Below are 25,849 nucleotides of genomic sequence, written 5' to 3' on the forward strand. Positions count from 1 at the left end.
TATTTCATATTTTATAATTAGCAAAAATTTGTAATTTCCTATGTTTCTAGTTTTATAAGGGGCGGGAGGGGGGGGGTAAATAACAGGTTTTATTTGTTGTTCTTGTCGTTGATGCATTCTACTCTATTTGTGCGCTTTGAAATATAGAACCACTCTTAAAAAAAACTTCAGAACCCTCCTCTGTAGGTTAAAACTACAGACATAATTTAAAGCTTTTTTAAGTTTAATTACCCCTGTAGCTCCCCCTGGCAAAGACTTACGTCGGTAATGATATTGTCTAAGCATTAGTTACAAGGTTGGAGAAACTCAGAGACACAAATTTGAATTGATCTCATCCCATACTATTTTTAAGTGAATATCCTTGATCCCTCAACATTTTAATGGATAGGCAGATCCAAAATATTTGGAGAAGGGTAAGTATGCTCGCAAAAATCTTTCTGGGGGGTCCAATTATTCAAACGAAAAATATCTGATAATTTCGGGAAATTTAGAAAAACCTAAGATCTTTGGGAGCCTGGGCAACGAACCCATGCCCTGTGAACGTCCCTCGTGAGAGGTTATAGTTATAAATCTAGCTTTTTTTTATATAGATTGAGGTTTCTTTCCTTTTTTTGAATGTGTTTATTTGTAGTTTTCTGGCTTAGTGGACAACCAGTTGTTCCGATACCGTATATTTCGTTGGATCTAATGAATTAAACAAAAAAAAAAAATCAACTAAAGCAAGGAGCACTATTAAAACTTAAAAAACATAGAGATTATTTCATTGATGAGGTGGGCTGCCCCCTCCTCAGTACTTCGCTCTTTGCGTTTAAGTTTTGTAGTAGGTCCTACTTTAGAGTAGCTTCTTATTCCATTTAATAGGCCCTTGTGGTTCAAGAGTCGTTCTTGAAAGATTGAGACAAAAAGTCAAACTTTAGCGGAAAGACCAAGGTATTGAGGAGGGGCAGCACCTCCTCATATGCAAAATAATTTATGTTCATTTTAAGTTTAATGTGACACCTTACTTTCAGTTGATAAACTTGTTTTTTTTATTTTATTTCTGATCGTTTTTCTGATAACACCGGAAAATCCACCTGCCTGACCCAAAAAAAAACATGAAAATTCCTCAATGAAAATTTTCTCTTGCGCCATATCTTCCCCTCTCCCCAAGAAAATTCCTTAGAATAAATTCCATCCTCGCTTAAAATTTCGCCCCAAAAAAAAAGTTTCAGCGGATAATTCTGCATGGACTCTTTTCTTGCTTTCACTGTAAAACAGAATTATTTTTTATTTGATTTGTGATTGTTTTTCAAATCATGTCGGAAATCCTCCCTGTGTGGAAAATTTTTCGGGAGATTCCCTCCCAATGGAAAACTTTTACCGCGAAAAATCCCACCCTACACTGAAAAATACGCCATACATTTCAGACTCCGCTAAAAATTTCCCATATAAAATTCCCACGGAAAACCTTCTGATGTAAATCTCTGAGTTGCAAAGAAAAAATAATACAAATGAAAAAATATCCAATAGAATTTCCGACAAAATCCCCTTTGGAAAATATCCCATGGAAGATTAGCCTCAAAAATTTTCCTCTACACGGGAAATTCTCCTCGGGGAACCCCCACTCCTCCCCCCCCAAACAAAATGCCTTCATGCTTCACTGTATGACAAATACTACATGTATGTAGATGATGGGCACATTTCACTTACTACAACCCTTTCATCAAGAGCTTGGGGGTTCATGTGATCCCAAGAAGTACAGCTACTGGACCTTTCAACTACGCTGAAGAATACGGCAATCTCAAAATTTTATCAGATGACTTTGAGGAAAAACGGGACGTGGTAGGGGGACTAAATGCCCTCTGATCTTTTCCGTCACTTAAAAAGAGCACTGAAACTTTTAACTTCCGTTTGGGTAAGCCCTTTACAGATCTTCTATGACCATTGCTCCAATAGTGAGCCCTCTCCCGATTGCCTAGGTCCATAGGTTTGATGCAATCACCCCCTGAAAAAAGAACATTCTTCCAGAATCTTTCTTCTTGCAAAAATACAAAATTCCAGATTTTTGCAGATAGGAGTTTGAAACCTCTAAGAAAAGGCTCTCTGATATGCTGAATTTGATGGTATGATTTTCATTAGAATTCCTTAGCTTTTCCCTTCTGTTCCCTTTTTTTAAAATAAGGCAAATTATCTCATGCTCTAGATTTTGATGGGTAACATTACACTTAACGACTTTTATAAGTTTGGAATCGTTATAAAAGCCAATTCTTTTGATGTAACTATGGTTATCAATATTCCTTTTTCAGAGTTTTGGTTACCATTGGGGCGAGTCGCTCCTTACTTAAAGTTCGTTATCACGAGTCGTTTTATCAAACTTAATGAATGTCAGTTCAAATCCAAATTTCGCGTCACACAGTTGAATTACTCGGATTTTAATATTTGTTTAAATTTACTCAGAAACTCACATTATCTGGCTCCTAGGGAATTGTTCTTGAAATTTTTACCATGGAGAATAGTTTCCTAATGAATGTCACTTCACTTCAAATTCAAGTCTCATATCGAACGGCTAGGAGACGTGTAACCTTTACACGTCTACCTATATTTAAAGACACAATTTTTAGCCAATCGAAAAAAACCTTTTGACTCTAATTCGAGTCCCATTTTTGGCCACCTCTGCTCCATAGGATTTCTTGGGTATATTAGGATCTTCTAGTCTAGTTAGAAGGACTTGTACCTGTAAATTTTAAACTGACCAAAAGGGAAATTTTTCTCATTTCTGAGCCCCATTCCACTCCGCCTCCTTCAAACACAAAAGTACATTGGCCCAGAGAACAGAAAGTTACGAGCCAATAATAGAACCAAGATTTAAGATGATAATACTTTTTCACTATAATGGCAATTATTTCTCACTAGGCATTTTTTTTCAAAACGTGCTTTTCAACTTTTGGCTACTACGGGCTTCGTTTCGCTTTTTACTGGGATGCAGCTAGAGCTGCAACCCATGATAACGCTCAGGAAAAAAGCCTATACCTTTTTCTTCCTTGGAATAGTAAAAAACGAACCCCAGGGAATCTGGCAGGGAAGTCAGTCAAAAATGCAGTTTTTCGTAAAAAATCGATTCTATTTTGAAAATTATTTTTGTTCATTACAAAAGCCACTATGCATCAATTTCCTTTAAAATGAGCCATTAAACATTTCTCTATGGTGTTTTGCTAGCCTCCTAGCCCCGGAGGACAGAAAAAAAAGAACAGGGAGAGATATCAGCTTTATAAACAGAAACAAAATTGATTTTCCTTGGTGTTCAACGTGGAAAACATTAATCCTCTTACGCAAGATATATAAAACATGAAAAATCAGAATATTCTCAATTTCATCAAGAGATTACCATCTTTATAGATGGCCCAGCTTTAATAAAGGTTCCCTCCCAACCCAGTTCCCTCCAACCATGCTGATTCTAGCGATGCGCTTCTGTATGTAATCATCACAAATTTTTTTTCGCAATGACCTTTTACTTTTAAGATTAACCGATATAGGGGATACCATTTCTGAATCAGTGTCAGATTAAAATTTTTCTCATAAGACAGTTTTTTTTTCAAAACGCGTTGTTCAACTTTTGGTTACTATGGGCTTTGATTCGCTTTTTACTAGTTGCAACAATAGCTACAACAATAATATGACGTATACTAGTTCGTGCGTCTCAATGAAATCTAAAATAATTAGGTATTAAGGACTTACCCTGCCTAACGCATCAGAACAGAATACATATCCAACTTTAAAAAATATCTTTTAGCAGCACTAAAAATCAAGACTAAAATTTAAAGACAACTAGGGCTTAATTTGCCTAATTTTCTCCTTTTTCACTTTTGTATAATTTTGTTTTTTAAATATAAAGAATCAATTGAGCGTAATTTCAAACAGTTTGTGGTAACGAACTGTAAGTAAGGAGCGACCCGGCTCAATAGAAACCGAAACTCTAAAAAACGGAATGTTGATACAAATACATACATCAAAAGAATTGGATTTTTATGCTGATTTTAAATATATAAGTTTCATCAATTTTAGTCGAACCCATCAGAAGTTATGAGCCTGAGAAAATTTGCCCTATTTTCAAAAAAAAGGAGAAACCCCCCCTAAAAAATTTAGAATCTTAATGAAAATCACACCATTAGGTTCAGCATATCAGAGAACCCCACTGTAGAGGTTTCAAGTTCCTATCTGCACAAATATGGAATTTTGTATTTTTTGCCAGAAGAAAGATCACGGATGTGTGTTCATTTGTTTTTTTGTTTGTATTTTGTTTCCCTCAGGGTCATCGTATCGACCCAGGGGTCCTAAAATTTCATGAGAGGCCTTATTCGAACGGATATTAAAAGTTCTAGTCCATTTTTTAAGTGACCAAAAAAATTGGAGGGCAACTAAGCCCCTTCCCACGCTCCTTTTTTCCCAAAGTCACCGGCTCAAAATTTTGAGATAGCCATTTTGTTCAACATAGTCGAAATATCTAATAACTATATTTTTGAGGACGACCTAATCCCCCACAGTCCCCAGGGGAAGGGCTGCAAGTTATGAACTTTGCCCATTGTTTATAAATAGTATTGGTTATTGGGAAGTATACAGACGTTTTCAGGGGAGGATTTTTTAGGGTGTGGGGGGGTTCAGAGGATTGGGCTACGTGGGAGGATCTTTCCATGGAAGAATGTTTCATGAGGGAAGAGAATTTCCCAGCCTTATTTAAAAACAATCAGAAATTAAATAAAACAAACTTAAAACAAACAACTGAAAGTAAGGAGCAACATTAAAACTTAAAACGAAAAGAAATTATTTTATATATTAGGGGGTTCGTCCCCTCCTAAATACCTCGCTCTTTACGCTAAAGTATTTATAGTAATTTCAAAGAGGTATTTATTCTAATTAAACGGCCTTTGTGATTCACGGGTCATTCAGGGGCGATGCGCAAAGAGCGATGTATTGACGAGGGGGCGAACCCCCTCATATTACCTATAGGAGGAAGTTCATCCCCTCGGCAATAACTCGCTCTTTACGCTAAAGTTTGAATTTTGTTAAATAATGGTCGATATAAGTAATCATTTTTTTGTGTTATTTTCCGGCTAATCTTAGGATTAAATTTTACGTTAAGAAGCTTCATAACTATGATTTCTATCAAACAGTTCGTGTTAAAAATTTGTAAGTAAGTATCAAACCGGCTCAATAGTAACCGAAACTATAAAAAAAGGAATTTTGATACCAATAGATGTATCAAAAGAATCAGATTTTAAGTCTGATTTCAAATATATTTCAACAAGTTTGGTCCTACCCATCAAAAGTTACGCGCCTGAGAAAATTTGGCTGATTTTCGGAAAAGGGGAAAAGACTCCCTAAAAGTTATAGAACCTTAATGAAAATCACAGCATCATATTCAGCGTATCAGAGAACCCTACTGCAGAGGTTTCAAGCTCTTATCTTCAAAAATGTGGAATTTTGCATTTTTTGCCAGAAGAAAGATCATGGATGCGTGTTTACTTTTTTTTTCAGGGGTGATTATATCGACCCGGTGGTCCTAGAATATCGTGGGAGGGCTCATTGGAACGGCAATTAAAAGTTTTAGTGCCCTTTTTAAGTGACAAAAAAAATGGAGGGCAACTAGGCCCCTTCCCACGCTCTTTTTTTTCCAAAAGTCACCCGATGAAAATTTTGAGATAGCCATTTTGTTCAGCATGGTCGAAAATATGATAAATATGTCTTTTAGGATGACTTAGTCCCCCGAAGTTCCCATGGGGAGGGTTGAAAGTTATGAACTTTACCCAATGTTAACATATAGTATTGGTTATTGGGAAGTATACAGACGTTTTCAGGGGGGATTTATTTCTGGTAGGGGGGGAGGGAGGTCGGGGGTTATATGGGAGGATCTTTCCATGAGGGAAGTTTTCATGGGGGAAGGAGCATTGCTATGAAGAGGGCGCCGAATTTCCCAGAATTATTTAAAAGAAGATCAGAAATTATATATAAAAAACAAATTTTTCAACTGAAAGTAAGGAGTAACATCAAAACTTAAAACGACAGAAAACATTACGTATATGATCGTGTTAACCCCCTAGTCAATACCTCGCTCTTTAAGCCAAAGATTTTTTAGTACTTTGATGAGAGTTATTTATTCTAATTAACGGCATTTGTGATTAAGCGGTAATTTTTAAAGAATTGGAACGAAATTTTAACTTTAGCTTAAAGAGTAAGGTAATGACTAGGGGGTGAACCCACTAATATACGTATCTAAGCTTTAACTAAGCTTCAATGAGTTTTTTAGAGAATTAGAACGGTGTAATAAAATTTATTGGTTTTATGACCGGTGAGAGACTATCGTGAGCTTTATAAGCTAGACCCCACTTAAGGATTTTTTTTCGATTCTAATCTTGTTTTTTGATGTCAGTTTTGTTTTTTCAGTAAATTGTTAGCTCATCATAATTCTACAAGTATAGGGAAAAATCAAGAGCCAGTTTCTTTGAAACGCCAGTTTCAAAGAAACTGGCGTTTTCTAAAATATTTTTAGAAGCCAGTTTCTAAAATATTTTTTCCAAACTGCAAAGCTGCAATTTTTGTTCGTTTTAAGTTACAACTTGGCTATTGCCTTTCACCATAAAAGTCTTTTGTTTTAGCTTTTTATTAATCGCTCTCAAAGCCCCAGAGTAAGGGGTCATAGATTATTTAAATTACGATGGCCATTAGGTTTTGGTAACAAAAAAAATCGGTAATATTATGTCTATGCTGTCTCATCAGCGAGGTGCTCCTTAGGAACATTCACTAGGCCAAGATTCTTAGAGTTTTGCAAGCGTATACTCTGGAAGTTACAAGCTTACCGGAGAAAATTAAAACATATCGTATGCACCCGAGTGAAATTACCTGCAATATCACGGGAATGGCATGGGGGGTTGAGTGAAAACTTGCAGGGATCTTTGGGGGGAGGCAGGGGTCAAGCTAACCCCAAAATTGACTCGGGAAAGGTGGTGAATTTAAATCAAAAGGAACTGTGTGTATCCAGATCATTGAAATAGATAAACTACCATATCTCGAGAACGACTTGGGGGAAGAAGCTCAAACTGTCAGGCTCTGCTTGGTAAAAGAAGGGGGAGGGTTGGACAAGGCATAAAGCTTTTGCTTAGGGAGAGGAATGGGGCTATTCAAAAATCTCCAACCCACCAAAACGTTTAGCTGCTATGGGACTTGCAATCTATAAACAATTAAGTAGCAAGCTGTATCAAGAGATGTGTTGACAGGCTATCAAAACGGCATATCTAAGAAGCGGCTTGGGGCATCAAGTTGAACTTTTTCGGTGCTGTTGAGTGGAATTTGATATTGAGGGGGAGATTGAATCGGACAAATGGTTAAGGGGTTGAGCTAAATCAGAAGAAACTCTACATCGGGGTCATCAAGACGCCATGTCTGGAATATATTAGGACCGGCTTATGGGATGGAGCTGAAACTCTCAGGTAAGATTGCAGAATCACAAGGGAGTGGCAGGGGGACTTCAGAGTCTTTTGAAGGGTGGGGGCTTGCTTTGTGTTTGAGCAACCTAAGACCATAAGCCGCTATGACACTCAAAATAAATCCTTACACAGTTAAGTAGGGAGGTGAATCAAGAGACACTTCGTTTTTCCAGCTAGACAAAATAGCGTACCTGCTGTCTTGGGAAAGGCTTAAGAGACCACGTAGAAACTTTCAGGGAACTTATTTGGGGATGAGGTCTATGTAGACCAAGTATTTTTGATTTGAAAAAGGGGTGAAGAAGCACTCTAAGCCCCTATAAAGCCAAAGATGTACTCATGATTAACTAGCGATTTCAAGGTCAAATTTTCAGAGACTGTTGAAAGGAAGGCACTCTCAGGAACGCCCGGGGGATGATCAAGTTGAAGTGTTTCAGGGGCTCCAGGGGACCAAGTAAATCTCGAATTTTGACTTGGGTTTATGGAAACTCGAATAGAGGGAACTCAATAGAGGAAACTCGAAAGAGGAAACTCGGAATAGAGAAAACTCGAAAAAAATCATATATCCAAATTGTCAGAAAGGTATATCTGCAGCTTCTCGGGAACAACTGGTTGAGATTGAGCTGAAACTATCGGAGAGCTGGGACGAAAAGGCGAGCAAACTTTATATATTGCGTTTAGGAGAATGTGATATGTGGGCCAATAGAGGTGTGATTTTGATCCACTTTAGAGTATTGACTGTATAGCCCCAGCGGAACGTTGGACCTCATCATCTTAACGCAGTGAGGTAAATCAAAAGGTTTACCTTTTGATTTACATTAAAATCATTAAATTTACATTTGATTACATTGATTTTGAGATTACATTAAAACTTGATTTTTTTATTTGAATTAAAATCAAGCTGCCATCAGTCCATGGCTAATTGGAGAAAAGGCTAAGACAGTTTATAGTCTGAATGAGAGGCGCAGCTAGCATAAGCCTTTTTCAAGAATATATAAGAATGATGTCATTTTAACGTTGTTGATTGAGAGTCTATCATTCATCCATCCATCTTGGGACAGAACTAAGGTAAATGGTCTATATAGAGTCACATTAAAGTCACTAAGATAGATTACCTTTTGGCGTGCTCGTAATATCTGAATAACTACCGTGGATGGTTAAAACTTCCTGCAATTATTCAGGGAGGGCAAGGAGATTCAAACATTGTGTTTAGGAAAAAGGGAAACTGCCAAAATAATTTGACTACTATGTTGATTATTCCAAAAAAGGGGAAACAGGTTTGTTTGCTAAAGTTTGAAACTTGTATACATAGGTTGTTTGGTCAAAAACACCCTTATGCAAAGAATTAAATTTGAAAAAAAAAATTGTTTCGCTCGGAAGTGGGTTCGAAACTTTGTTTGAATCAGCCATAACTTGTTATACTTCTATTCAGCCCAGTTAGGTGGAATTTGAATATCTTTGAATATTTCCTACCAAAAAATAAAATATTCAGGGTGTACGAGAGCAACTTACGACAATTCGAGTTGCTCCAGGACGTGCAACAGTTCCTTGAAGTTCGTCTCTTCAAGCAGCTTGAAAATAGCACAAGTTTCTCGGGCAGGTGAAACTTCATACACAAAACAAATTTAAAACAAATGTTGACTGTGTCAGCCCCTGATGCCCAAATACGGGCCCAAAACTACTCTATCTCTGATAGGCTTGTAATTTACAGAACAAGTATACACGACCAGGTAGACATAAAAGAAAACAGAAAAGTTTTGAAGTTTGCTTGTACTGATATTGGATACCTGAAACCTGCCCCACAAATTTGTCTTTCTCAGATTAGCTTCGACTTACGTGAATGCAGACAATGCCAAGGGCACGTAACTGAACACAAAAGTCACGGAAAAAAATATTTATTATTAACAATAATATTATTAATAAAGGTATTTTCCTATTATGTGGACACCTCTATTAATCCTATTTTGTTTTATTTCATTAGCATTGACCAAACTTGACTTTTTTTAAGGTGTTCGTATAATGGAAAGTACCTTAATAAATTATTATTAATTTATTTATTATTAATATATAATAATAATTTTATTATACAATAAATAAAATTTAATTGTAATTAAAATTTATTTATTATATAAAACAATTTATTAACCTAAAATTGGTCCATTTTAGCCTAAAATAGACATTGTAGCTTAAGGCTATGTTCTCTGTGCAAGGTGTTTAAGGCACTCTATGGTTTTGATTCTTCCATGTAAGATAACATATTTAAACCCAAAATGGGCCAAATATACTTGTTCACTGATTGAGGTGGAACTTACAGGGTGGATAAACTGGGCCAAGAAATGTTATCAAAGACTGTTGGTTTTAGAACAAAAATAAAGTTTAATTGATTCTTAGAATATAAAATTTTATTTTTATTTCTTTTACGCGTATCTGCCTCAAAATTATGGGCTATGTAGATACCTTATTCAAAACTTCAGAACAAATTGAACCTCAATTAAGACACTCATTTAAGAAAATAAATCTGGCTGTATTAGATCGTCACGTCTTATTTTTACTTTTTTTCGGACAACAAAATAGACAAATTTTTAATAAATCACCTTGAAATGGATTCATTTAAACAAAGAATTACAAAAAAATACTACATAACATAAAAAGATATTTTGATAAAATGGTGCCTTAAAATGCTGGATACACAAGGGTTCTTACAGAGTAGAGGTCAGTTTGCCTTCAGCCCTGTAGAAGACCAAAAATTTGCAGATTTTAAATTCACATGGAAAAAATATCCTCCCAATCAACCTGAATTTACGTATTAAAATTATATTTGAAATTTATAGCAATAAAATAATGGCTATTAAAATTTTGAATGAATATTTAAACTCACGCCAAATTTTTAATCGCAAAATAAGATTTTAATTCTTAAGCAGAAAAACTGAAAAAAATTTACAAAGATTTCTAATATTGGCCAATAACCAAACTATGTCAATTATGTGGCATTTCAGATGCGCCAATTGTGGCAATAAAGATTGTGGCAATTGTGGTAATAAAGGCTGGGTTACTTGTGGTAATAAAGACTGTTCGCGTCAAATGTAATGTTAAGATTTAAAGCTGTATACCGGTCGCGCCAACTGTGCTGTTGAGATTTGAAGCTGTGAACTTACACCTTATAAGTTTTCCGATAGCGCCACTTATAGCGCTAAAGATTGTGCCGTCGAGGACTGCGCCACTGCAATGGGGAGTAAGGTAAATGGGTGACCGCGCCACTCTCAACATTAGAGAGAAAATAAAATATGTAACTATATAAATGTAACCTCTTTTCCTTGAGTTATCTCGAAATCAGATTCCTTAGGGAACACTACCGATGGAGACATACGAACTAGTTATCTGCTGTGCGATTAGATAAAGAAATATAAATAAAACAAACACAAATAGAAAAGCAATAGTTTTATTGTGACTTACATTTTAGGTGTACAACAGTGCTTCACTTCAACTGACGAAAAATAGAGGCAGTGATAATAATGACCAAATCTCTATAATGACTGCATAATGATAATTCTGACAAATGAATGCCCAATAATAGTTCTGACAAGCGAATGCTCTCATCATAATGCTTCCATAATAATAATAATAATAATGACTGAATGGCAATTGCCTGAATGCCTCGAAAAACACTTTTCATCACTATATCAAACTCTTCCTGATTCTGCGTCCTAAGAGCTATTTCACGATTGGTCCAACTCTTTTGAAGGGCCCGCTACCTTGTAATTATGTTTGCAAACTCACTTCATTATGCTAACTGCCCATCCAATAATTTGTTTTAAATATTTTTGATGATTAAATATTCATACTGCTCTGATAACTTAAACTTCCTGTGAACTTTGTATCTAGTGATTTTTTTATTACCAAATATCTTCGCGAAATTCAAAAACGTCTCCCGTGATTAGCGTGGAGGTTTGGCTGAAACTAAAATGCAGTTTTTCTTTTTGCTTATTAAGAATTTAGACTCTTGGAAACGGGATTTAAGCTTAATTAGAGGAAGTTTAGTTTATGTCGGGATTATCCTTTGAAGGAAAGAATTTTATTTTTTTTGCATTTTAGATACATCACATATTACTCATGGTACATATTACCCTTCCCATTATTTAATGACGTCCCGTCATTAGGACTGGCGTGCCCTTGGGTTTTTGAAATATTCGCGATTTATTTACTATTGGTCTTATGTAATTTTAATTGACATTGTGTTATTTTATACTTTTATATAAGCTTAATAAGGAGTGCTAAAAATTTTCTCAATTACTTTTCTTATTTTATTGTATATCCCTTTCTAAAGTTCCTCTACCGGACTAAGATTATCTATAGTTCTAGCCTAGCTACTATACTAAAGATTTTTTTTCTCTACATCTAACACTGATGACTTTTACATTTCCAACAAGGCTGGGGCTATTCTACTTTAACTATAAGATTTTTTGAAAATTCACCTTTTACAAGTTTTTTTTTTGATTTTGCTAACTATAGGATAATTATGCTTCCTATCTACGCTAAATTAATGGGGAAATACATTGACTTTACATTAACTCTATCTAAGTAAATAGCAATACACACACACACATATATATATATATATATATATATATATATATATATATATATATATATATATATATATATATATATATATATATATATATATATATATATATATATATATATATATATATATATATTTTTTTTTTTTTTTTTTTTTTTTTTTTATATATATATATATATATATATATATATATATATATATATATATATATATATATATATATATATATATATATATATATATATATATATATATATATATATATATATATGAACGATTAAAAGTGTTCACTACATTCACTGGTAATCATTAAAACATTTTCACTTGGTTTGTTCGTTATATAATTCTGATAATAAGTCATCGAAGTTGTTTTTTCAAAAATATTTTTTTTCAAAATTATTAAAATGTGACATGTGTAAATTCACACCTATTTCCCCACCAACCTGTCTCTTAGCGTACTCACTCCTTCTGTTATAAATTATAGTCCTTCACTCCTTCTGTCTTGGCAAAAATTTTAAAACACTTACAATATAGTTTCTTCAAAGAACAGTTCGAGCATGGTTATGTTCATCTTGGACGAAACGCTTTCTCTAATTGTCAAACAGGAAATGATACTCCCAGGTAAAGGTGTGTAAAATTTTGATATCAGAGTTCATTCTCATCTGCTGTTTTTGGATATTTCATAAGGTGCCTTATCGTTAAGGGGTTGAACACTGGGACTGCGTTCAGTTTCTTCTCAGCATATCATTTTTGGGATATTTTAAAGCACATAGAGAATGTATTTCTCGTATAAAATGGTTCATTCGTGCACTTAGAGATTACAGTTCTCTTATAAAATTGTCCGTGCATGGCTAGCATCTATTAGATTTTGCGGTGATTCCTTGGTTGATCACAGGGGAATTGATGTTTGGATTTGGAATGGGTTGACATCAAACTTTAGTGACTCCTTCAACATATTGTCTTTAACTTGTGGGAGGATTACATTGTAACTGAGGGGTTAGTCACTGGGGTTACTTTGGTTTCTGCAATTCAGTGGTTGGTTTCCAGGTCCATTTTTCAGAAATTATCTCGTAACATGTATGGGATAACCGAGATAGGAACTTTTCGCATTTGATAGAGGTGATAGGATGGATTCCGAGAAATGTTCAAAAGGGATTTGTCGCGTGAATCTGTGACAAAGAAATAATCTTTGGGATCATCAAATATCATAACTATTCAGTAATATGGTACATGGGTCCATAAGGATTATCATGGGTGATATTTATGTACTTATATCTTGTACTGGTTGATGGGGTTCTCAGGATTTATGTAATTATATAGTTCGATAATGCACTGGATACTGAGATTCAAATAAAGTGTTACCTGATACGTAGTATGGTTTGTGGTCGAGGAAACAACTATCAAAAGGTAACTGTAATCTTCGTAAACGACGCTAGGACGAAAATTGCCTGGTGAGTACTCTATGGTGAGTACTCTTCGTTGATTGAGGTATGATGAAAATAGATGCTACTAGGTTGTATATGCACTGGACTACGCATTGTAATGATTAATTTCAAATATATCATTCCACTTTCTGTAATAAAAATACGAGGCATAATTGTACGTTCTTTAAAGGAAATCACAAGACAGAAAACGCAGTTGGTTACTGTTTCAGTGAATTTCACGTTAAAAGACAATATTAAACAAAAATTATAGTACTGCTACAAACAATTTGATTTTCAAAAAACAATGTCATTATCGTGCCTTTTTAAAATATATACTATTTTCGTTGGTAAATCTAAAACATAGATTTATTCTAATTTGTTTTGAGAAAGTAAACGACGATACAAGACTTATTTAATTCTTCAACACTTATTTAATCCTCCCTTAGATTTAAAACAATCCTTTAAACATAAGTTACTCTACATTGTTAAATGTGAGGTCTCAGTTTACAACATATTTCATGCCTTCATTGTTCACGCACGTCCGTGCTGTTTAAGAAAAACATGTTGCAGCGTCATAGCCACACGGTTTTACTTAAATGACACTATAATGAGGGAACAAGACATAGCAAGGACGAGTGGAGACCTCTATGCCCACTTGTTTTCGAATGTCTTCCCTTTTTCTTGGCTTAGACGTTCTCATGGGGTTCTGGGTTTAACTTCTGCATTTCAGCCGATTCCGCGTGTTTTTCCTTTGGGTTTTGCCTTCTTAGTCTCAGGATTTTTCCATAATTAAAAGTCAGTAAGGTTCTCATGGTCAGGGAAATCGCGAATACGAAACATACAGTCAGTAGTATGTTCCACCAAAAATTGGTTGAGAATAATCCGTATCGATCATCCACGTACGTTAATCTTTGGTCTTCATTTGTAAATAGGGGGATCTGGGAGTCTAATGCTTCTCTTATTTTTGTAAGCTTTAATGTCCCTTTATTCTTTTCTATTTTGGACCATATCGAGGTTTTCATTTCCTCACTTTCTATGTTCGGAATAGTGTACGACAGGTTAATTGCCTTAAAATTGGTTATTTTAGGACTTATTATATGTGTGCTTAGGAACTTCAATTCGAATACTATGTCATTTTCATTACTCTTATCTGTGTAAATGTACATCAAATAGATCAATAGATCGTTCGGAAGCTCTAGGTTTTTCAACGTATTCAATATATCTTTCTTATGCATATTTTTACGAATTACTTTGCGACATCGTTCAGCTAAGGAAAGCAGATTATTTATGGCTTTTATTACTCTAAAAATTAATTGTATGGGCGACTCATTACAACATTTTTGTTCACGTACAGTAATGTTAAAAGTATTGATATTATTGAATATTATTGAATATTTCCCTGGTTTAGATATTATTGAAAGTATTCTATGGTTTGGATTTTTTTTTCTTTTTTTTACTAGTGAGCTAAAAGTTTTTAAATTATTATTCCTTTATGACGCTTATCCATTAAAAATCTTTTTTTTCGCATTTTTAAGGGTATTTTAATCTGTCCGGTTTCTTAACCGTTCCACCTGACTGTGTCGTTACTTTCTCCTCGAATTCTTGCAGTTTTTTATTTTTCGGTTTTGCTAGCGAAATAAGATCAAATTTTTTGAATTGTTTTTTCAAAAATTCTTGCCCTTTTAATTTTTTTTCTTTCGCGTGCGCGGCCGCTAAAGTCGGTTTTGATTTCCCTATATCTTTAACTAATATATGGTCTGATTCGTCGTCAGACTCTTCGGAACCTGGTTTCCGATTATTCCGCCTTAGAACTTTTAGATGTGGCACTTTGCGTTTTATAGGTATCACCTGCCCTTCCTTCGTAAATTTCTACTGCTCTGGAAGTAGAAGGTTTATTCTCTAAGTCCTCGCTTTGAGTTTTCAACTTGGGAGATTTGAAAGATTCTTGAGAGCTTTGAGAGGAATCAACAGTTTTTGCTTGGTTCCTCCAATGTTTAAATGCCATGTCTTTGGGGGGATGGGGCATTCTTTGCACTAGTGTTTCCCTCCGTGAATTCGATTGTTTGGGCTTTACCTTGGACACAGTTATATCATGATATTGTCCTTGCTGGTTATCCTTGGAAGTTTTATTCTTAGGCAATGTATTTTGACTCTTTTTATGGTGAAATTTTATAAATCCATAGCTTCTCGCAGATTTGTTTTAATTGAATTTCTAGGAGGACTTTTCTTGACAATAATACCCGGAGTTTTCACAGCTCTGTTCAATTCCTCACGCAATGACATGGGCATCTCTATTGGTGTTGCAGGGGAAACCATATCGTCTGGAAATCTTTTGGGGGGACAAGGGGTTGAAAATCTTTCAGGGAGAAATTGGTTTTTCGGGGATATCGTATAATCTAGTTCTCCTGCGCTCTCTGATGATGAACTTTTTGGATATTTTGGCGTTTTTATTCTTACTGGTATTAGGGATTTTCTCTTGGAAGTAACTAGATTTTTCATAGCTAAAAATTCTTCAAAGTTTTCGTCATCAATCTCATTTTCAAAATAATCTTGTTTGAAATTAAAGGGTTTTAGCTCTGCCAATCTTGATTTAGGGGGCTCGTCTTCTGTATCTGACGAATCGGTAGAAGAGGGACGCGATACCCAACTTTCCGGGAATTTGGCTCTTTTTACTCGGCTAAAATGTGCCTTATAGGTTCTTCCATTATCGGGGTTCGCCATTTTAAAAGTAAAATCGTTATCGTACTTTTTGACTATTCTGTACGGTCCAGAATATTTATTGGAAAGTTTCTTGCCTTCCGCCTTTACCTCAATTTTTAGGTAGACGCAATCTCCTATCTTAAAATCTATGTTCCCCTTGACTTTGGGTTGGTTTCTTAGCTCTTGACTTATTTTACATTTTTACAACTCTTGTTTTACTATTTTATAAGTTTTCCTCATCCTATTTATGAATTCTTGTTTGTAATCCTCTATAATATTGTAATATTGCCGGGACTCAATAATCTCATCATACGGGATTCTAAAATCACGACCAAATAGTAAATAAAAAGAGTTGTCTTTGGTTGTTTCTGAGTAAGCAGTATTGATTATGTTAGTTAAATAAGGTAGAATTGATCCCAATCGTTCCTGTTGTCTTTTGTATCAATGCTTAATACATTTGAAAATATTTTATGCCTATTTTCTGTATTACCAATAGCTTCTTGGTGATATGGGGATGTCACCAATTTCTCTATGTTAAGAAAACTCATTAAGTCTTTTGTTACTTTTGAAACAAAATTGCTTCCGTTATCACTTATAACCTTATTTGGAATACCAAATTTTTAAAATAATTTCGCTAACGCCATACTCGTGGTGTAAGCACCTTGGTTCTTTAATGCGTTTGCAAAAGTAAATCCAGAAAAGTGATCTATAACTGAAAGAAAACAAGTATAGCCTCTGTTGGAAACAGGTAAGCCTCCACTGGTTCCATATAAATCAAATGAGACAATATCGAAGGGGAATCTCGCTACTGGGACTCTTCCCATTGGATGATTAGGATAAGCTTGGGTTTTTTTCTTAAGTTACACGAACCGCCTGTACTTATAAATTCCTTATGTTTTGTTACTGCCGACCACGTAAAAATATTGTTTTAATTTATGGAAAGTGTTCGTTACTCCTAAATGTCCACCTATATCTAAATGAAAATATTCGAATGCAGGTATTATTAAGTTTTGGGGTAATACAGGTATTCTTGAGGTTTAGTTTCTATTTGCCTCAGCAGTCACAATTCTGCATAGTATTTCTTCATCAAGATCATAGTAAAAGTTATCTATCTCTTTACTAAGAGTTTTGAATCTATCTGGTAACGCATCATCATTCACAAAATAATTAACAAGTGCCACACACATTTCGTCCTTTTTTTGATTTCTCTTTATATTTTCTAAGGACAAGGGACAATAGTTATCCTTATTTTCTTTTAATATGTCTTTGACTTTTTTTTCTTACATTTATGTTTACTCTTAGTATTGATGGCGTTAACTTGATTTTCCTCGGCGTCCGATGGCATATTTTCTGGGAATCTAGTCAAAAAGTCACAAGCTGCATTTTGTTTACCCTTTAAATATTCAAATTCATAATCTAGGTCTTGGATTTTCATAATCCAGCTATCTAGAATTCCTTTTGGGTTTTTAAATGTGCGTAGGTACTGCAAGCTTTTATGGTCTAATCGTAGTATAATTTTTCTACCAATTAAATAGTGTCTAAATTTGTTCAAGTGGTGGATTATATATAATAATTCTAAGTTTGTGGCGGAATAACTACTTTCGCCTTTTGATAAAGTTCTACTCGAATAGCATATAACTTTTTCTATTTTTTTTATTAAAAGATACTCGCAAAGGATCAGGGTTTATATTCCAGGGTTTATAATTCCTACGGCAATTATTTGTAAAAGAATATCACAAACGTCTTTCGAGTTAGCACTGGTTGGAATCACGAATGTTTTGTTTTTGAAATCAGTTAGTGATAATATTGGTTCCGAAATGAGCTCCTTTCTTAGACGATCTAGGGAAGTTTGAACTTCCTGGGACCAGGTAACATTTTGGGAGTTCCCTTTAGTTAATTCTGTGAGGGGTTTCGCAATTTGGGCGTAATTACGCACGAATTTTCTGAAGTAGCCAGTAAGGCCTAAAATTCCTCTTAATTCTTTCATATCTCTAGGGGGTTTGAGGGTTTCAACAAATTTTATTTTGACTGTATCAGGGGATATTTCTCCTTGTGTCGCCACTACTCCTTAATATTTAATTTTAGATTGAAATAAATTTACGTTGTCAAGTCGGCATTTTAAATCGCCTTCTCCGAATTCCTCGAACACCTTAGCAAGTGTTGCTAAGTGTTGTAATTTTCCCCTACGCATATGACATCATCAACAAAATGAATGATATTCTTCAATCTTCTTAAAAGACGTAATAAGGGTCTACATAGCGTGCGTGAACTTGTCTTAAGTCCAAAAGGTACTCTTAGGTATTCGTAGGAGCCACATTCAGTTGTAGAAAATGTAGTTTTATGGACATCTTTTTCGGCTATTTCCACTTGGTGGTAGCCTTGGGTAAGATCCAAAGAAGTAAAAATTTTGTTTTTGCTCGAGATAGAGTCGAGGATTTCATCTATTCTTGGTAAAGGAAATTTATTACTAACTACTTGTTTGTTAAGGGCTCTATAATCTACAAAAAATCTAAGATCAGCATTCTTTTTTGGTACCAAAACCACTGGTGCAGAATACGGACTTATACTGGGGCGTATAATTTCATTTTTTTCTAATTTATGAATTTTATTTTTTTAACCACTCTATGTGCTTATACGGCACACGATATTGCTGTTTCGCAACAGGATTACCGGTCGTTAGAATTGAATGTTCATAAAACGGTATCAGTTCGATGTCATCTTCAGATGCGGAAAATATATCTTCAAAATTCTATTATAATTCGCATAATTTTTTCTTAAGTTTTAAGTCCGTAATATGATCCATATTAAATTTGGTTAAAATTGCAATTTAGTTAAAGGGTATTTGTTATTTGAGGTTTTAATGCCATTAACAAGGTTTCTTTTGGAATTTTCCCATCTATCTAAATCATTCTCCGAGATAACTTGGATTTGAACTAAACACGTCCCCTTTTTTATTGTAATTGTATCATTTTCGTGGTTATTAGTTACCCAAATAAAACTTTCTCCTTTGTCGTAAGATATAATCTGTTCCTCGCATAGCAGATTTTCAGGAATTTCATTCGATGGGATCGCAAGCCAAATTTCAGATTTACTATCTACTGGTTCAATCATCTGTGATATTTGATTTCTTTACATTGTTTTGGGAGGGATCTTTGTTTTCCGTATAGCGAAACCGTAATATTTCTCTTCACTATTATTGTTTATTAGATTCATACTGTCGCTATTCTGCGTCATTGCCATATCTTGCGGAATCACATTGGGTTTTACTATGTTTTTCCATAATTCCGCTATTTTCTTGATTTCGTTTGACTTGTACTGTCGCATACCTCCTATTTTTATTTTTGCAGATTCAATACACTTATTATTTAAATTTACTTCATTTCTGCTATGTCTCTCAGAATAATTGAACAAATTTCTGATTATGCCATTACCTCCTTGCGAGACATGAGGTTCAGAGATTGCGACATTATACCGCCAGAAATTTTATTTACTGTTACGTTCTATTCATAACCTCTGTTACAGTTTCTTGAGGTAGAAATTCCTTCCCCTACCTTAGCCGGGTAGACAAGCCTTTTGTTCGCTACGTCTAATAATACCTTATTCGACCTTAAAAAATTTACGCCGATAATGGCTTCATACGGAAAGTTATTGCATATTATAAAATTTGTCAGAAAAATTCTATTATCCCTTTTTACGTCTAGGCGAATTGAACCTTTTGAATCTAATTTATGCCCTGTCACGCTAGTTGAATTGGGATTATTAAAATTTATTTGCCGCCTAATAGGCGGAGACAACATATTAAATACGCATGAGTTTATGCTATTTACCGTGGCACCAGAGTCAATTAAAGCCCTAAAGTAAACATTTGCCACACAAAAATCATTAAATATTGGCAACTTATTGTTACTATCACTACAAGACGGTACTATTATTGGGTTGGACCTATAAAATATTTTAGGCAACCTCTGGGTCCAATTTATTCTTCTGAGGGGCCTGACACGTTTCCCTGAGGATTTATTTCATACGTCGGTGTCTGTAATAGAGATTCAGACATGTGAGATTCCGTAGGCAAACCTAATTGATTTACATTTGTCTGCCTTCGCCATGTATTACGTATTACGGTAGTTTGGATTTCTTGCGTCAGTGCCGGCAGCTGGCGCTGACTGCAAATGCCGTTGGCTTGAAAAATTTTCATTTCCCGTCGGCAAATTTTCAGGATTTCTATATACCATTCTTGCACCATATTGGTTTTGACGAGTATTTGGGTTTTCGAATCGATAATTATTATTTTGTCTATCGGGGGGAGGATTGTACAAATTTGGTTGGTACGCGTTGTGAGGTACTAATTTGTGCAATCTTTCCTGGCTATAGCCTAGTGCACCACTGGCGCTAAAATTTGTTCTTCCGAACAAATGGTTGGCATAATTTTGCGTATTACCGACGGCAATCCTCGGTGTGCGATTAGGGACATAACGGAACTCTCTCGTGATATGCCCAGGTCGATTTCAGTTATAGAATCTTACAACTATGGAACTATTTCCATAATTGATTGGTTTAATGGGCTGAAAGCGTACTGTTTTCTGCCTATTGGGTTCTTGCGTTTTATTTCTGTGTGGCAATGGGGAGTTATCCCTTGAAAAGAAATTGAGAGACGCATGATCACCCTTGAAGGTCAGGCTTGCGTTTGATTCGCCTAGGCTATTTATTTTTGTTTTGCTGTGATTTGCCACAATCGTGTCAATTTTGATCATTCGCCCTACCTCCTGAACTGCAAGATCCAACGTCTGAATATTTTTGGATATTACCATTCTATATAGTTTTGGGGGTAGCCCTTACAAAAAGGTTTCTAGTATGATTTTTTCATATAGTTCTCCTGATCCTTTTCCCAATTTTGCTTCTATTGAAATCCGTATATTGTGAAGATATTCTCTTATATTCTGTGTATGGTCAAAGCTTACCATTCCGTGTTTTTAATTTATTTGTTGAATTAGTTTCGATGAATCTATCTTTGAATGCCGTTAACAATTTTTGTATTGTATTTATCGGCAAGCTATCGTCATCCCCTATAGTGATTTCAATTTGCTTTAGGAAGGTTAATGCCTGCCCTTTTAATCTAAGTAGGAGCATACCGACTAATGTTTCTAGCTCTGTTTTTGTTAATTCTACAAACTGGGCCAATTTGATATTAAATTCGTCGATATCTGTTTGTCCATCGTATTGCGAAAAAGATTTTCCTATCTCTACATTCTTCGTGGCCAACTTTTGCACCATTAATAGTTCGCTTAATTCTTCTGACATTTTTGCGTTTGAATAACTCAAAATAAATTTATTTTTTCATCTAGGAGTGCGCCCCAGCAATGGGGAGTAGGGTAAATGGGTGACCGCGCCACTCTCAATATTAGAGAGAAAATAAAATATGTAACTATATAAATGTAACCTCTTTTCCTTGAGTTATCTCGAAATTAGATTCCTTAGGGAACACTACCAATGGAGTACAAACGAACTAGTTACCTGATGTGCGATTAGATACAGACATATAAATAAAACAAACACAAATAGAAAAGCAATAGTTTTATTGTGACTTACATTTTAAGTGTACAACAGTGTTTCACTTCAACTGACGACAAATAGAGGCAGAGATAATAATGACCAAATCGCTACAATGACTGCATAATGATAATTCTGACAAATGAATGCCCAATAATAGTTCTGACAAGCGAATGCTCTCATCATAATGCTTCCACAATAATAATAATAATAATAATAATAATAATAATAATAATGACTGAATGGCAATTGCCTGAATGCCTCGAAAAACACTTTTCATCACCATATCAAACTATTCCTGATTCTGCGCCCTAAGAGCTATTTCACGATTGGCCCAACTCTTATGAAGGGACCACTATCTTGTAATTATGTTTGCAAACTGACTTCATTATTGCTTACTGCCCATCCAATAATTTGTTTTAAATATTTTTAATGATTAAACATTCATACTGCTCTTATAACTTAAACTTCCTGTGAACTCTGTATCTAGTGATTTTTTTTATTACCAAATATCTTCGCAAAATTCAAAACCGTCTCCCGTGATTAGCGCCGAGGTTTGGCTGAAACTAAAATGCAGTTTTCTTTTTGCTGATTAAGAATTTAGACTCTTGGAAACGGGATTTAAACTTAATTTGGGAAAGTTTAATTTATGTCGGAATTATCCTTAGAAGGAAAGAATTTTTTTTTGTATTTTAAATACATGACATATTACTCATGGTACAATTAAAAAGCGAACATTTACTGATTTAAAAAATATTTTCAAAACAGTAAGTTTAAGATATGTAAAGAGCCTTATTGTAACCTAGGACAAGCAAAAATAAACTCGTATAAGAATTCAAAGTTAAAACGAATGAAACCCAAAATACCAAGAATTAAAATGCAAACACATATATAACACATGCCAAAATGAAAAATCAAGTCAAATTTAAAATGAAAGAATTTACCATAAATAAGAGTAGGGCTAGCAGTTCCTAAACCTCCAAAAGGGCAAAACTTCGTCTATACTTTACTGAAAACAATTTTAAACATTTTCTCTTTCATAGTTATAATATTGGAAACCAAAAATTGCAAAGATATCGAGAAATTAATGTAACTATGTATCACACAATCAGTCAAGTTTCATTAGTTCTTTCCGGTAATTTTGATAATTTGGTTAATTTTCTTCTTTTTTTTACGTCGGTGTTTTGAAAAATAAAAACCATAACTGGTCAAACAAATATTATTTTCACTGTAACGCGAATGACACTTAAGCCGTTTAGAGAGTTATAAGAGAGACTTTTTTTGCAAAAATAGGCTATATTTGTGACACGATTTTTTAGTAGTCCTTCTCCTGTTCGTGTTAACTTCTATCCGTTTAAGTTTGACATGATTATTCACTTTAATTTTGTTCGTTTTAGAATTCATTTATATATTAATCTTCACATCTTCGCCTAACTATTATTTTATGATTTGTATGTTTTTTTTTAATTTATGTTTGTGTGGGGCTTTATTTGTTCATTGAAAGCAGTTTCTTTTTGTTAAGTTTGATGTATTATATGACCTTAATTCTGCTCTTCTCAGGTTTTACGTCTCTTTACTTTTCGTCAAAAATGTCTTTTTTGGAAACTGTTTATAAAAATCAATTTTATAAAATAGATGCACTTTTCTCAATCCGAAGTCCAATATTTGGACAAGTCCCTTTTCCTTTACGCCAAATTAATTGCCAAGCATTCTAGTCTGTTTGGTAGCTTTGGAGATACATAAATACAGGAACACTTGTCAGTAACATTTATTCTAGTACCATTGTCAAGGAGTTGAATGTTTTTTTTTTGAAAAATTGAAAATTTTTCTCTAGTTCCAGTAATGAATTACTAGTCCAAGTACTGAATTACAAACCTTATCTTACGAGAGTCTTCTGTTCCAGAAACAAATGGAGCGTCGAAATACATATCGCCGCTGGTCTTCTGAAAGACGTCGATCAAGGCATATTCCTAAAGTAAAAAAGACTTCCAGCCACATTAACTGCTGTGAATGTGCTCAAATCCAATTTTCACAGTGTGTCACTATAGCTAAAGTGCCTGATGGAATTGGTGGATCACGCATAGAGGTTTGCCTTGACACACCCTCAGGCATGTCTGAGTCTGCGTATCTTTAATGTTGGAAACTCCAATTGGAATCAAAGCGGGATTAGAAAATAGAGTGAAATGATTATACAGAAAACGCAGAAAGGGATGCAAATCGACGCATCTATTGAACTTGTTTGCTTGAAATGTTGTGACTTTTTGCGAATATTTAACGCTACATCATATCCTTATTAGTCAAGTTTGTCACTTAAATTCTCTAAGAATACACTACTACATCGTTTGTTACTTGAAGTGATAAAAAAAAACTCTTTTGATCATCAATTTATTTTTAGAGACTACAATCTTGAGAGACTAGGAGCAGCAACTATCCAAAAATCAGTACATGATTTTTAAGCTACAACTCAATAAAATTCTTTGTAAGTTCAATAGAAAACTGAAATCAATAGAAACAAAAGGAAAATGGAATAAAAATAAACCAAACACTCAAAGAGTTACCAAATAAACCGAATAACGAATCAGAAAAAAAAAGAATGACAGACAAAGTATCTGACTCTGAAAAAAAAACAAATATGAATAAAAATTACTTATTTGGCATTTAAGGAGCTCTTTGCACTAAAATATAAATTAGCCTCGTCAATAAAACTGATCTAGTGTAGGATATAGTTTACCCTTCATTCGTAATCCCTTCATTTGAAGGTTTAAATTCAGAACAAGGGTAAACTATTGTTTCTGAGGGGTGGCCCTACGTCCCTACCTCTTTAGGCAGACTGAGAAACTTAAATACAAAATAAGTTCACATGCTTGCTTACAGGAAGAAGGTTGATGGTAGTGTTGGTGCCTTCAAAATCAAGCTCTGTCCAAAGAAGCCCCACCCCTGGAAAAATTAGAGGATTATGACCTTAAAATTAACTTTTTGACTTATAAGACCTTCTCAACATAATTGTTTTTGGTGGATGTTCATGTCATCAGGAAGACACCAACCCATAATAAAGTTCAAACCTAAAAAGTTGACATTTTCCAATAGTTTTATCTGCTGTCCAGAAAGTTGCCCTAAATCGAGTCAAAATTACATAATACTTAAAATTTTTAGATGACCATTTAGTTTAAGGTTTTGAAACACCACACAGAAATCTACCTCTTACCAAGGCCAATCTTTCAGGCGGTGGTGGATTGTTTTTTCTCACGTGCATTATTGTGAAATACAGAAGTTACATATTAAAAAGTAATTTAAGGAATTCTAAAGTCAAAACAAAAGAAAAATCTTTCTTCATACAGAAGAAATAGACAGCGTTAAACTTGATAAGAACATAGTTTATTCTAAATATGAAGCCCTGTCCACCCCCATCGGTAATTTCATTCTCGAAGTGTAATTTATAACAAATATGTTATATGTTATATATACATATACATAATAAATATGTAAACCTTTTTTAAATATATGTAATTTTAGCGCAAAGATTGAAATGACGAGGGGGGTTTCACTTCCCTGAATATGAGGGTAAATTATATTCATGTTTAGCTTTGGCGTCCCTGTTTACCTTCATTTGAAGAGAATATTTACATTTCATTTATCCAAAACCGATTGTTGGTATTTTCTTGTACAAATGCATAGTGCTGGCTTAATGTGTGGATGGTAATTTAAGCTTGCACTTTACTAAAAGTGTACAAGAATGCATAGTAATCAATTAGTGCTCAGCATTAGTGATTAGTATACATTATCTGCTTTTGACAATATGCAAGTTATCAAAAACATCAAAGCATTCACCACAGCCAAATTAAGGTAAGCTCCACCGTCATTAGAAGAATGATACATGCCCGTTGCATGGCAGCACATGCTATAAAAGAAAAGAAATCCTACCTCCGTCGTGTCATATTTGTGGGTTGAAGTTTATTTATTTTCTTGGCTAACACTGACGATATTATACGACTAAACCATGTTTTCTGGTTTACCAAAGAAGTTAAAGGCTTATACTTCACAAAATTGATAGGTAAAATTGTGACATGGTAGCTAGAATAAGTGACTCATTGAAAGATTTTGTTGCAGAAAAATTTGTTTACGGAACGATTTTGCCAGTGACT

General features: G+C 34.5%; 1 protein-coding gene across 1 annotated transcript in view; it reads left to right on the top strand.

Moving 5' to 3' along the window:
* The window catches only part of LOC148951971 (uncharacterized), a 102,581-nt gene extending 78,179 nt beyond the window's left edge, over positions 1-24,402 (top strand). The window contains exon 3 of the mRNA XM_089088779.1: positions 23,611-24,402. Within this exon, the coding sequence (XP_088944905.1) occupies positions 23,611-23,841 (231 nt within the window). The 3' untranslated portion in view covers positions 23,842-24,402. The remainder of the gene's footprint in view (positions 1-23,610) is intronic.
* Positions 24,403-25,849: the final 1,447 nt, after the last annotated feature.

The sequence above is a fragment of the Artemia sp. Qi Xiang Cuo genome, chromosome 5 (genome assembly GCF_049724085.1).
Source record: "Artemia sp. Qi Xiang Cuo chromosome 5, ASM4972408v1, whole genome shotgun sequence".
NCBI lineage: Eukaryota > Metazoa > Arthropoda > Branchiopoda > Anostraca > Artemiidae > Artemia > Artemia sp. Qi Xiang Cuo.